Source organism: Erithacus rubecula, assembly GCF_903797595.1.
Source record: "Erithacus rubecula genome assembly, chromosome: 2".
Taxonomy (NCBI): domain Eukaryota; kingdom Metazoa; phylum Chordata; class Aves; order Passeriformes; family Muscicapidae; genus Erithacus; species Erithacus rubecula.
Genome location: NC_136685.1, coordinates 88,082,779 through 88,097,083, shown reverse-complemented (window position 1 = coordinate 88,097,083; position 14,305 = coordinate 88,082,779). Strand labels below are relative to the sequence as shown.

Below are 14,305 nucleotides of genomic sequence, written 5' to 3'. Positions count from 1 at the left end.
GCACACTGACCAGTGGTGTGGGTATCCTTGAGCAAATCAGGAAGTCTCACAGTGAAGAGACATTAAAAGGATCACAAATTAATCTGGACATTGTTTGCATACCAAGAAAGAAGACTAAAAAGCCCTAACTCTGCTCCTTAAATCAGGCAGAGCTCTTGACACAGTTTATAATGAAGTTTTATTCATCAGGGTTTTACTGATATTGATATCCTGTTTACTTCTCTCAGGAGGGAACTGAGTACTTTTAATCAAGAAAACCTTGATGATACGCCAGTGGCAGCCAACTAAAACCCAGTTTTGCTAATTCCTGAAGCTGAGCCAACGAGAGACACCAAGCTTGTTGTCCTCTCTTCCTACCTAGCTAAATTCCATTGGATTAATTGCAATCTCTGTAAAATGATGACCCACTTCACCTGCAGGAATTAAAAGAGGTTTGAGCTGTTCCAGTTTGTTTGACCCATATATCCTAAATTTGGGCAATTCTTCCTTGTTAACTAATGGCCTTGTGTGGGAGTGAGGACGACACAACATGGGCATGTTCTGTTTCCATGTAATTGCTGTTCAGCTTCCTGGTTATTTACTTCTTAGCAAGTGACGTTAGGGCATACGGGAAGCCAGGCAGCAAGGAGAAGTTTATAGCAATCTAATTGCTGATTCTCTTTACCGTGGTCATTAAAGAATTCTGTGTGGGCTGCTACCACTACATCCAGGGTGCAGCACACCTAGATTTTGACCCAAGGATACTCTCACAGAAAACAGGGTTCAGGGTCACAGGTCAGCCTGTGGTGCCCAGGCCAGCTCTGCCATGTGGGGAAGGTTAGGCAAAGGTGGCACACACGGATAGCAGTGTGGTGTTCAGCTGTGGGCTCGTGGGAATGCCGCCTGTCCTCAATCACTACTCTCAGTTTTCTCACTGATAATGCTCTCCCTTTGGACATGTGGGCATCTTCTGTCATTTTACTGCTGAGATGAAGTCAGGAACCTTTGCACAGACCTTGAATCACAACCCCTTTGAAACCCCCAAGTATAGGAGCAGCATTTTGCATTCTGCCTAGGTGTTCCTTCTCAGGGCACCATCTCCTTTCCACACACACGGCCACAGCTCCACAGCTGCAAAGAGCTGCTGCCTCCTCTCCATGTGCTGCTCCTGGAATATTCCTTCACACTCTTTCTCTTGCTGCCGTGCTTGTTGGCTCCCTGGAACACAGTGGGCAAAGTATGACATCAGCTCTGCCTTTTTGTAATTTTTGGCTATTTTTTTAAATATATTTTTTAATTTTGTGGTTTTTCGTGATGTCTCAAAACACTTGCTTTCCTTTTCCTAACTATAAGTGCAACAAACCAAACAGTGTCCAGAGACTGACCTGTCACACATTTTAAATATGCATTTTTACACAGCATTTACATATTTTTGCTATATTAAGCTATTATTATAAAAATTAATAATAATAATTATTTAATATTATAGCCATTATTCTATAATTATTTTCTTGATATGCTATTTTATTATAGAGCATTTCAAAACTGCAAGCAAAACTTCTGCTCTTCTAGATCGCGTCCGCACTTATCTTACTGCCCTCAGTATCGTAAAAAGGAGAAGAAGAAAACAGAGACCCCGCCGCAGAAAGTGGTAGAAACAGCGCAAACCCCACCCGAAATCCCCGCTCAGGACGCGTGACGTCACAGCGCCCCTCACGCAGGCCCCGCCCCCGCGGCCCGCAGGGGGAGCCCCGCCCCCGGGCGCGCGCGGGGCCGGGGCCGTGTGAAGCGCACCTTTTGCACGAGTCCCGCTCGCCGAGGGCGGGGCCTGCGGGGGCGGGGCGGGAGGGGAAAGCCGGCGGAGCGAGCCAATAGGAGCCCGTCGTTCCCCGGCGCGTCACCCGCGGCCCCGCCCACCCCCCGTTTCGGGCGCGGGCGGGCGGAGCCGGGCGGCCGCGACTCGCTGGGCGTTACCGGGCGGGGGCGGGGCCCCGCTGTCGCGAGGGCGCGCGGGCCAATGGCGAGCGGGGCCGGGCGCGGGGGCGGGAGGGCACGGCCGGGCGGGCGGGGCGCGCCGGCCAATGGGGCGAGAGCGGGGGCGGGGCCGAGGCGGCGCTCGGGTTCCGTGTGAAAAGAGTGAGGGGGCTCGGGTGCAAAGTTTGCTCGCCCGGCGCCTGCGGAGGGAGCGGCGGCGGCGGCGGCGCGGGGGGAGCGGAGCGCAGCGGCCGCCCGAACGCTCGGGGCTCCGACCGCCCGCCGCGCTCCTCGCGCCCCCGCCAGGGCAGCCGCGATGTGCGGGGGGATGGCGGCGCAGGGTCCGGGCGGGCCGCGGTGCTGGCAGAACCGGCGGGCGCGGCTGCTGTGCATGCTGGCGCTCACCTTCCTGTTCTTCGTGGTGGAGGTGGCGGTGAGCCGCATCACGTCGTCGCTGGCCATGCTCTCCGACTCCTTCCACATGCTCTCCGACGTGATGGCCCTGGTCGTGGCGCTGGTGGCCGTGCGCTTCGCCCAGCGCACCCGCGCCACCAAGAAGAACACGTTCGGGTGGGTGCGGGCCGAGGTGATGGGCGCTCTCGTCAACGCCGTGTTCCTCACCGCCCTCTGCTTCACCATCCTGCTGGAGGCCATCGAGCGCTTCACGGAGCCCCACGAGATCCAGCAGCCGCTGGTGGTCATCTCCGTGGGGGTGGCGGGGCTCATCATCAACCTGCTGGGGCTCTGCCTCTTCAACCACCACGGCGCCGGGGGCCACGGGCACGCCCACGGGCACTCGCACGGCGGCCGGCAGCAGCACCCCCGCGGCGGCCCCAAGCCCGAGCAGCCGCCCGGGGACGCGGAGGCTGCGCTGCACCGCGAGGAGACCAGCACCTTGGTGGAGAACTGCCGCAGCTCCAACGGAGTCAGCCAGGAGAAGCTGGGTAAGCCCCGCGGGCTGGCGCCGCTGCCCCGTCCACGCGTGGAAAAGCGGCGGGGGTCCCTTCCCCGAGCAGGGCGGTGGCCGTCCTGGTCCCACCTGGTGCGGGCTCTGTGAGCACCGTCTGTCCCCGCTCCTGGGAAAGAGGCGAGAAACTTTCTTAGCTGCTCTTGGGGCGCATGGCTGTCGCACCTCTTCCTCACGCCTTTCCTTCGGATGCCCTAAGCTGCATGTTTGTCTTGCAGACAGGTCAGAGTGTAAAAGAGTCTTAGGATAAATCAGTTTTCCCTGGGACAAAAGTTGGTTCTGCAAGGGAAGGCACATGACGAGCGTTTCTTGCCTAGCGACATGAGCTGTCACAAGACGCTCTCCTAATGCCATCCGAACTGGCCGCACATCAAATGGAGCGCGGCTCAGTGCCTCGGTCCCGGCAGCTGGATTGCTCCATTGGGTCGCTTAGCAGCTCCCTGGGAAGCTGCTCTCCATCTAAACCAAACATACTGAAGTCTATTCCACCGCAGTAATGTTGTGCTTCTTCATAGCGGAGGTATTAATAGGGAGAAGTCTTGGAAATTGCCGGTCAGAACTGTGGAAGCCGGAATGTGGAGCATGCTGGTGTCAGGGCACATGTGTGGTGTCTTGGAATAATTATTCTTTAGCTTTCTAAAACATGTGCCTTCCCACTCACCTGCACACTGACATACATTTAAAATCTTCCCTTCCTAATTGTGGTTAAACTGTTTCATGGGTAGGAATTTCTTGGGTTATTTTTTAGTGGACCCTGAAGCCTGGATAGTTGATTTTGAAGCTGCTTGGTCAAAGCCAAGTATTGCATGCTAGTGGAGTGAAAGGTGTGTGTCATTGCCACTTCCCTGCTCCTAGGGCATCCTTGTCACCAGAAGGAATGGACTTCAGGCTTTGAAACCGATTTCTCTCTTTCAGCTTCAGGGTGACAGCTGCAGACCGTTGTTTGATCTTAAAGGGAGCTTTACTTGTTGGGAGTGAACTTTGCTACAGTTTCAGGTTTTCTGTGGTCAGAGGTTCCAAGAGACGTTTGAGTAACTTAGTTTCTGTTTCTCTGACTCCACGTTGGCTTTGGAAAGACAAGTTTTTCAAGCGGATAGGATAGTTCTTCTGAATGCACTATACCATTTTCTTGGCCATGTAATAAGCTCTTAATGTTGGTTTAGTTCCAACAAAGGTATCCCAATAATTAATTTCAAACGATGTAAAATTCTCTTAACCCTTGATCTTGTGCATATCTTGGCTTGGGAATTATTCTTTAATGGTGAAAAGTTGTGATTTTTAGCCAAGTTTTGGACTGGTTAGAGCAAAAGGTTGTAGCATGGATTAAAATGCATATTGTTGTGAGGTAACTTGTCTGGAATGTCTCATGGATGTGCTTCTGGCAATAACAAATAATTTGTTGCGGCTATTTAGGTGGTAATAGGGCATAATTTTGGTCACAGTGAAACTTTGAAATAAGTTTGTATTTCCTTCTGTGCCCTGTCATGATTATGTAATGGATGGAGCTGTTCATAGTTTGCCTATGGAAAACATACAGGTAAAGGTGATTGGAGGCTTGGGAGAAGATGTGAGATATAGAGATGAAGACAAAGGTGATCCTGTGCCTTCATTGGAAATGGCAGAGTGGAGAGTCCTGATTTCCTAAGGTGGAAAAATAGGCATTTGCCTTAGAGGCTAGTCCTGCACAGGCATTTCTGTGGATGCACTTTATGTAAAATAATCAGTTTATTGTTAGATTTCAATGAACATATTTCAAATGGACATGTTTTAACCATTTGCCATTTAAAAAAAAGTTCAAGAGCTTTCTGGAACTGTATTTCCTGTTACCCATTCTTACAGATAGCTGTACTGTCTTTTCAGATCTCCATTCTTCGAAGTACTTGTTACAAAGTAGAGTGTTCCTCTTTCCTTGCTCTCATCATGGACCTTGAGATTTGAACTCTGTAACCTGAGATATTTCCTTCTAATGTATTTACTTCTCTGGAAAGTTACAGATCCCATGTTCCATAACTCCTAGAGGTAATGTGGAAAATGTAGCTGGAGCTTCAGGGCAGAAGCGTACTGGATGATTTAATGAGCTGGGGCTTGGAACTCAGCCTTGGTAGGAGCCCACTCCTTCTTCAGAGAGGAGAGGACTTGTGTGCACTCTGCAAGTGCAGAATTGCAGCCACGAGGGCAGAACAGCAGAAGCTGCACGTCTTCTTAACGTGTTAATGTTTACAAAGCTCTGAACTCAATAACCTCAGAAGCAGTAACAGCTCCTTGTTTCAGTTTGTCAGGCCAGGGGCCAGTGCCTGTTGCATTTCTTTAGCACTGGAAGTATCCAAAGAAGAACTTCTGAATAAAAACAGGAGGTAAATCATGTACAGTTCTCTCCATTGCGAACATTGGGAAATTATTTTCTTTCAGAAAGGACTCTTCTTTGTAACAATGTGTGTATTTCCCATGTAGCTGGTTAGCTGTGTTGGAGTGGTAAATATTTCAGACAGTTGTAACAAAGGAGGGCACTAAAATGTTAATTTTTGCACAGTCCATGAGATATTACTTTGGCCATCCCAGGTTATATGACAGTCAACATCTCTATGTCTCTTGTATAAAAAATACAATTTTACTATTTATTTATTTATTCTGAAATATAAATAACAGTAGTTCATATCCTCAGAGAGTTTCAGTGATAACTTACACTGCCCTATAGTCAATTCTGCTGGTAAATTCTGCATTTTAGACCTAAAATTTCAGCTGATTGTATCTCACAGTCCTGCTAACTCCATGAACCATCTTGGAAGAACTTCCTTTTTCTTGAACTCAGAAGCCTTTTGAAAAGGCACTGGCAAACCTGTAAAGAAGCTACTACACAGCTGCATTCATACAGCTTTTGAGCTTCTAGCTTCAAATTTTAATATGAAATAGCAATGCAGTCCTGTGGTTAAAGATGGATTGTAGCAATGTGATCAGTCTATTGGTGTTTCAAAAGAAGGAACAAATGTAACTAACTGTGCTACTTAAACCATCTTTTTTACATATCCTCTGTAGTTCTGCAATTTTTTTAAGAAACAAGCAGTGAATAGGCAAATGGTTAAACAGCTGTTAAAGGTGAAAATAGTTTTTCAGTAGAATAAGTTAAAATGTGGTCATCTTCATTCTTTGCCACTCTACATCTTTAATCTCCATGTAGAAACAGTTGCCTTGTAGATTATTTAGATCTCTTATTGGGAAAAGGGAATTTTCCTCAGCCAGAGATGATGTTGCTAAGTGTGTGGGTTGAGTTGCTTTTTGGTTTCATACTCAGTGTGCCATGCTTACCGTTGGATACGATTTTATAAGGAGTTACAGTAACATGTTGTATTATAGCTCATGCCTAATTGTTATATTATTTTCTTGTCAGGTGATATGAAAGATGACATGGGTGACGTACAAGTGAATGGGAATGCTGGCCATTATCCTCTGGATGAAGAGGAAGTTGAAGAAGATTCTAGTGCACAACTTAACATGCGTGGAGTTTTTCTACATGTTTTTGGAGATGCCTTAGGTTCAGTAATTGTGGTAGTGAATGCCTTGCTCTTTTATGGCTTGTGGAATCCATGCCCTGAAGATGGGCCTTGTTTTAATCCATGTGTCCATGATCATTGCATGGAAAATGCTACTTTAGCCCAAGCACTTTTCAGAGCTAACAAATCCGAGCAAGAGAGCGTTACGGTGGCTGGTCCTTGCTGGTTGTTATATTTAGATCCTGTCCTCTGTTTGATTATGGTCTGTATACTCCTTTACACAACTTACCCGTTACTTAGGGAGTCAGCCCTCATCCTTCTACAGACTGTTCCCAAACAAATAGACGTCCATTCTTTGAACTCAAAGTTACGTACCCTCGAAGGAGTCGAAGCGATCCACGAATTACACATTTGGCAGCTAGCAGGCAGCAGGATCATTGGCACTGCTCACATCAAGTGTCCTGACCCTTCCACCTACATGATGGTGGCCAAGCGCATCAAAGAGATCTTTCACGACGAAGGGATCCACGCAACTACCATTCAGCCCGAGTTTGCCAGCGTTGGCTCCGAGTCAGGGAGAGGGAAATGCGAGTTGCCTTGCAGGACTCAGTGTGCTTTGAAGCAGTGTTGCGGAGCAGGAGAAGATAGTACTGCAAAGAAGACAGAAAAATCTTCGTCACTTAGTATTTCTTGTTCAGAGGTTGTCATTGAATTTCCGAAAACGAGGAGGACTAAGTCGGAGAGCATCCCTTCAGTGAAGCTGGAGGCCAACATCGATCAGAACGAGCAGTTTGAGTCATCTTTGTAACTCCCTGAAGGGTGCTACCTGAGTTGTGGAGACTTTGTCAACAGCTGTGTTGCAAGAGGAAGAGACAGACGTTTGAGATGCAATTTTGCCAAATAGTGTAATTGCTGAAGTCCTTGTTCTTGTCATATTGCTAAATATAGAATGCTTGTTTTAAAGAATATAATGTCACTGTCTTGATACAATGTGTTTGTGTTGACTTTGTTTGACTGAGACAGACAGTGCACCCATGCTGTAACACTTCAGAAAACCAGTTTCAATATTTCAGCAGAGACACTTTTTGCTGTGCTTCAAATTAAGGTACCTTTTTCCAGTGAAAAGGTATTTGAGGGATGAGCATGTAGGAACTCAATTTGTGTTACAGATTTCTTGGACCTACTTTTTCATTTAATATTTGATTTGTAGATATCTTAATATATTGTTTATTTAGAAGCCCTAAGAAAACCAAAGTTCATAGAACGTTTTAAAATATATATACTAAAAACTGGAAACCACTTTGCAGTTTCATGTATTTTTCCTAAAGCTATGTAATACTAATAAAAAATGTGAAGGCTTTTCTAACGACTTCATTGCACAGCATATTTTAGAGACAATGTCATGTGATTGTCAGAAATTGTCCCCTCTTCTTCTGGTAAGGTAGTGAGGTAATTGAAAACAACAGATGTGAAAGGGTTTTTTTCTGTCAGAACAGCAGTTCGAGCTACTGTATACTGCTCTGTGATCAAGACATGAGACTGGTCCATGAAGTAGCACTTCATACACATAGATGTACAAAGACTTGTACATTTTATGGATTTTCTGTTTTTTTCCCCTTACTTCCAAGTTGGGTCTGGTCATGAAAGTCTTTGAGGTTTAAAGAACCTTTGACTTAACAGTGCTATGAATAAATATTTAGCTGATGCTGAGTTTACTAAGATAAAATAATTAATTCTGTCAATAAGTGCTCTGTTGGGGAAGATCTGCCAAGCACCAACTCCTGCTTTCAAGCACAGACAGCAGCTCCCCAACAAGTAATGTAAAGGTGCATTTTGCTTCTAGCTGAATGTGTCTGTAAACACTTGCAGTGACTTCAGTACTGGTCCCCCACCATGCCCTCAGGATCCCTCCACTGACTTTTGAGGAAGTGGTGCAGGGAGTAAGATTTCATTCACTGTGTTTCACACTTTGAGATGTTTATGTATCACATAATTTCACTTACTCAGTATCTGAGTCTATGGTTTAAAATCTTGACTCAGTTAATTGACAACTGGCTCTAAAGAAGCTGTTACAGTCTGCTGCCAGCTTACACCTTAGGAAAGGAGAAACTGCTCTGTGGACTCTGTGAGTTTGGCAGAGACAAGAGGAGAGTTGAAAGATAAAACATACAAGAAATCTAATCTAAAACTCTGGCCCTTTTGATCCACTCTCACGTTATGTATGGGAACTAATGTCTTGTGATTAATGGATTGCTTCTGTGTGCAAAACTGGAAAACAACCGAGATCTTCCATTCTTTGCTCTATGATTCTGGACGTGATAAACACTTTGCCTCAGTTTCCCTGACTTCAAATGGGGATAATACCTACCTCACAGGGGTGTTGTGAGGCTTGACTATTGTGTGAAGAGCTCTGAGATCTGTTACTGGAAGGCACTGGAAAGAGGATAAGACACTAGATTACCTGGCATTTACTACTTCTACAAATGTACTGCAATACGTAGGCACAACCAGAAGGAACTGAGGATAGTTTTGGCCTTATGAAATTCTTTGATGCTGTGGTTTTCAGGTTTTTAACAGTATTTAAATATAGATTTTTTAAAAAAGAATGTTTTGTTAGTGAAGGGAATGTAGCTTTGCCTCCAGATACAGAACACCTCCCTCACCTCCCTAGTTTGCATTTCTAATTTGTGTCTTGCATAATAATTGCTCCTAAATAGTACAAAAAAAGTCCTGCTGCTTGGATTGGCCCAAGTCACGTCAGTGGTCTTACCCAAGCTCTCAGCAGTGCATTGCAGTCAACTCTTGATTATCCATGGGTGGATTACCAGTGTTGTGCATTACCTGTGCAGTCTGCAGAGCCAAGACCAGCCCCGCTCTCACTCCGCGCTCTGGCCAGGCGCTGGGTGCCAAAGCACGGGAAAGGTGGAGCTGCTGGCTCCACTTCCAGGGAGCCCATCACAGGCCACATTGCCAGGGTGCAGCACAGCACTGCCCGAGGGTTTTGCCCCTTGGCTGCTCCAGTGCATCTGCAGGAAGCTATGGGCTGTGGATGGGTGGGCTCTGCTTTGGGCTGGTTTGGGATGATGGTGCTTCACAGCCACCAGCATTGCTCACCTTTTTCTGTGTTTATGCTTGTTGTATAGTCTCATAAACTAACTTAAATATGTTAATATAGTATTTATATATGTTTTTGTTTCTTCTGAATTATCTGAACTCTTTTTTCTGTTACCTGTATATGATCTAGAGTTGACTGTTAAATGAGATCTTGTATGAGACTACGTTTGCTGAGTATGCTACCACTGCTTCTATACTACAGAGTATTAACCAAGTAAATTTTGAAATGAACAAAGTGCTTTTTTTTAAAATGTGTATCCTTGCTTTCTATGATAAACTTTCACTAATTATTTTAATCACTAGTTTAAAATTCGTCTCAGTCATTAGTATGAATTGCTGAGGTTCTGCTGTATATTACTAACACACCACAGAACTACTGTTCTTTAGATTGTTTTTTTTAAATACCAACAAATCAAACCATGGTAGCACTGAAAAGTCTGATTGACATCTCTCCTGTTGCTCTTATAAAAAGAGGGCAATAGTAAGTCATAACATAACATAACATAACATAACGATTAACCATTGTTGGTTAATAGTCTCAGTAAATGCATCTGAATAGAGGGAGTTGTAGTCACTAATTCCATTTCTAACTATTTAATTTTTTTTTTTGTGCCAGAAGTCATGTTTTTCTATTTCTGTGTCCATTGCAGGCAATGGCTACTAAAAAGACAAAAAGCTCTCCTCCTCTTTATTTAAGTATCAGGACAGGATGCAGAGGTGATATGATGGTGGTGATGATGAAGGAGGGAAAAGGGGAAGTTGCATGGCCTGTCTGTCATGTGCCCTGTTGCACGTGCAGCACCAGCTAGTGTTACCAGGGCCCTCTGGTCTCCATAGCCCTTGATGGCAAACTCCCTGAAAGCATAAAGTGAGGTCAAGGTGGTGGCTGTGCAGCAGCAGGAACACAATGTCTCTGTTCTAGCTGTGGGAGACCCGACTGTAGCCCGCTAGCTTGTGAAATAGCTCGATTTTTTTAAATGTCTGGGGTTATACAGACTTGATTTGTTCCAAAGATCATAGTTTAAGAAAACTGAGATCATTCAAAAGCACTGCACAGTCTCTATTTTATTTTTTTTCCACACAGAATGAAACTAGTGAATCTCATGTAAGTGAACACTGCAGTGGTGGGGAGCTAATTGTATTGTGCATCACATTCCTGAATTTTCAAAATAAAAACAGTTATGTAACACTGATTTTAAGGAACAATTAAGTTTGTACTTCAGTGTTTAGATTGTTTAGGCTTCTGATTAAATGTGTCAGAGATGCAGCAAACATCACTGGATGAAATATTTTACCCGTACTACGTCTCATCCAGGAACATGCTATTTTAGATTCACTTCCTAGATTATATCTGCACCTAAGATGCAGAACTGATTCAGACACTCAGTGGGCTAGCCACAGTACCATCAGTCTTCCTTTTTAGCAGAGTAAATTGTTTCTGTGGAACCCCTAATAATTGTAGCTCAATTGCTTTCAACACCCAGTGTGGGCTTTGGTAATACCTGTAGTTGCCACATCGCAGTGTGTGGTATGGACATACACAGAGTTATGTAAAAGAACCAGCCCCAACTTGTGACTCCCCAAAAGTCATGGCAAGGGCTCAGTCCTGAAAATTTCTGTATTCTTAAATACTTTCATCGGGCTGACGAGTATTTACTTGCACGCCAGGAATTGGGAGTGAGTCCAAAGCTTCTGCCAGTGTAGCCTGGCTTTTAAAGAAAAAAGTACCTAGATTTTATGGATTATTAAAATCAGGACTACTATGGTATTTCTAAATTTGTTGTAGAAATATTGTCAGTCTGGTATAATTCTAGGATTTATTCCTTTTCCCCATTCTCCAAAAAGAAAGGGAAAAAAGCCCACTGAGTGTCCTGAGACTTGTTAACAAGTTTAGCTAAACTGATGTTGCTGTTAGCTTCTGAAATCGGGCCATCTGAATTTATTGAACACTGCCTGGTGGAGTTTGGGGAGGAGGGATAAAGATTCTTGCCATTCTCCTTCCCCTGCCCCCTGCTTTGACTGTGCTTTCTAATCTCTTCAGCTATGGCGAGACTGGGGGGATGAAAGGGGTGAATTTTGTAACTGGATGTTCCGAGTTCCACGTGGAGGGAATGGGAAATACTGCTAACTATATTTAAAAGCATATAAATATGTGCTCTGACTATTTTAGTTCCATAGCATAGCATCAGTTACACCCTTTTTAGGTAAGCATTTAAGTGGTTCTGGTCCACAGTATCTTTGGCTTTTCCTTTCTCTGCTAGACAGAAAGAGGTGGATGCTCCATTTGCCTGAGCTAAAGGCAGAGTTGACAGTTTTCAAAATCAAACGTAGCTTTGCTGATAACAGAAGGTCTGATTATTCCTCGTGACCTTTGCTTTGTGTGGTTAACTGCCTGTGAGGTACAGCACTATGTTTTAGCAAGCTCACGTTTTTATTTTTTGCACTCACCATGTTGTCTAAGTAGTTGAAAAGCAAAACCACAAAGCTGAAAAATATCTTTCATCTCTATGTCTCCAAAAAGCACATGGGATTCATTTGGCTTTTTTTTTTTTCATGTCCTGGATCCTGTTTCTGAACAATGTTACAATACAATTGGCATAGCTTGTTAATTGATGATATTTCTTTTTGCCTTCTTTTAAAATATTTTTTTTTGTTTGTTTTTGGGTTGGTTTATTTTGGTTTTTTGTTTTGTTTTAATCTTTAAAGTGCTGAGAAAATAAATGAAGCTCTTGACGATCAAATACTTTTAGTTGGATTTTCTTTCTCAGATCAGCTCCAAGGAAGAAATCTAACTAGTAGAAATCACCATCTCCCACAACATCAAAAAAAGATGAAAAGAGCACAAATAGAGGAGGTAGAGGTTAGTAAATGGGTTTTACAGTCCTAGTCTCCAACTGTCTGGGTTCCAGATGCAATTAAAATAATAGTTGCTCAGTTCTAGTATCATGAAGAGTTAATTATGCAATTTAATTATGTATTTTTTTATCTCAAAGGAAAACAGCTTTTGAAAAGAATAAAATCTTTTTGACTGTTAATTGGCCATGCTTAAATATCTGACATGAGGGTCAATGAGGTAGGGTTCCTAATAGGACTCTATACTATTCTTTCAATGTCTTTGGAAAAAAGCTACTTTAGAGCAGAACATGCTTTGGTGCTTTTTGGCTTCATTTGTTTCAATTCAGAAACACTGCAGTTTGCACAGTTTTTTGGGAGAAAAGGACTGACTGCAGCTGCCAGCAGTAGTACCTAGGAGGGCAGGATGGTGACCAATACCTGCCTTGAGCTGTGATGAGTTCATCTTGGAGCCCTTCACAGCTCTTTTTTCTGCTTCAAGAGGAAAAAGTGATTCCATGATTTGTTATATGTGCAAGAGGGTGTTTGGTTGTGCTGTAAGCACTGCATGTGAGCTTGAGCTTTGCCCTTTTCCAAAGTGGCCTCTACCTCTTCATGAAAAAAATGTGATTTGGACTTTTTATGAACATCCTTTATGAGACATGCTGGTGTGGGAATTTAAATTGGCAGGAAGGGAAGCTTCAGGTCTATACTTTCACTACACATACGTTCCCCTGTGTCACTCCTAGACCTCTTACCCCAGATAGTTGCCTGACCACAAGGACCAGATCCAGCTCCCAGAGCAACTCCTTGCTACTTTTCCATTGGAGGAGCTAATGCCACAGGAGAAGGATGGGATGGGAGTGTCTGAGTCCTCTCAGACTGATCTGTGCTAGCATCCCAAACCTGGCACGAAAGCCTTGCCACTGAAACTTTCACTAGCATTTATATATATTTGTGGTTTGCTTTATCCTTTTTTTTTTTTTTTTTTTTTTTGTGACAATCAACACAAACCTTAAAGTGTTGCTGAGACCAAATGGCAATCCCCATCCCCCATCATCCAAGCTCTGTTTCTAGTTACAGTATTGGTCGGGTTCCCAGCGTTTCCCTCCTGCACCAGCTCCTGCAGCTAAGAATAGCCCTGGTGATGCTGTGGAACAGGACGTGCAACCTGCTGGGCTTCCTGCATTTGTGCTTGGGTTGCTGGCCTGGGCTGAAGCCTGTCCTCATCTTCCCCTGGACTCACTGGGTGAATTTGTTAGATTTAATTTGTTGGATTAGGTTTGCTGTGGGTTGGCCCACACTTGTTCAAGTTGCATTCTGTGCTATAGGCAACTGCATTCTGCAATATAGGCAAGACTTCAGCTGAGGGAGATATTCACTTGCTGCCAGTCTTCGGTGCTTCAGAGTGTGTCTGCTGAGTGTAAGTGGATGCTGCTGGCCTGCTGCAGACCTGGATTCAAGCTTCACTGCTTGGTTTGATGTTACTGTGTGATGCCTGTAGCTGAGGGTACAGCGAGTACAGCACAGCGAGTCTGCAGGTAACTGGGTCACTGAGCTAGGTGCTGATATCCTAGTTCAGGAGGGAACAACACTCCCACATATAAATGCTGCACATACTGCTATACCCTCAAGACTTTTTCATCAGGCAGCACTGACTGCAGGCTCAGTCCATTGTTTTATCCTGTGCTGCCTTGGGCTCTTCCCCAGTCAGCTGCAGACAAGAACGTTTCTCCTGAGAAAGGGATTACGTGAATTAGCAAAATGTGGGTGATGATATTTTTGTGGGCATGTGGGAAGGTTCTGACCCAAATGGATCAGGTTGATTCTGCATGCTTCCAGCTGAGTGTTAGGAGGGGTTTGGCTTAAGTACCAGGTAAAATCAAAGCTCAAGTAGTTTGTCCTAAATATCCTTATTGGCAGAGATCTTAAACTTCTGTGTCATGTGATT

At 44.6% G+C, this 14,305-nt stretch overlaps 1 protein-coding gene across 1 annotated transcript; it reads left to right on the top strand.

The window, feature by feature from the left end:
• Positions 1-2,089: 2,089 nt before the first annotated feature.
• On the top strand, positions 2,090-9,918 carry SLC30A1 (solute carrier family 30 member 1). The gene is made up of 2 exons (XM_079298166.1): positions 2,090-2,897; positions 6,306-9,918. Exons 1-2 carry the CDS (start codon positions 2,270-2,272, stop codon positions 7,214-7,216), a joined length of 1,539 nt encoding a protein of 512 aa, XP_079154292.1. The 5' UTR covers positions 2,090-2,269; the 3' UTR covers positions 7,217-9,918.
• Positions 9,919-14,305: the final 4,387 nt, after the last annotated feature.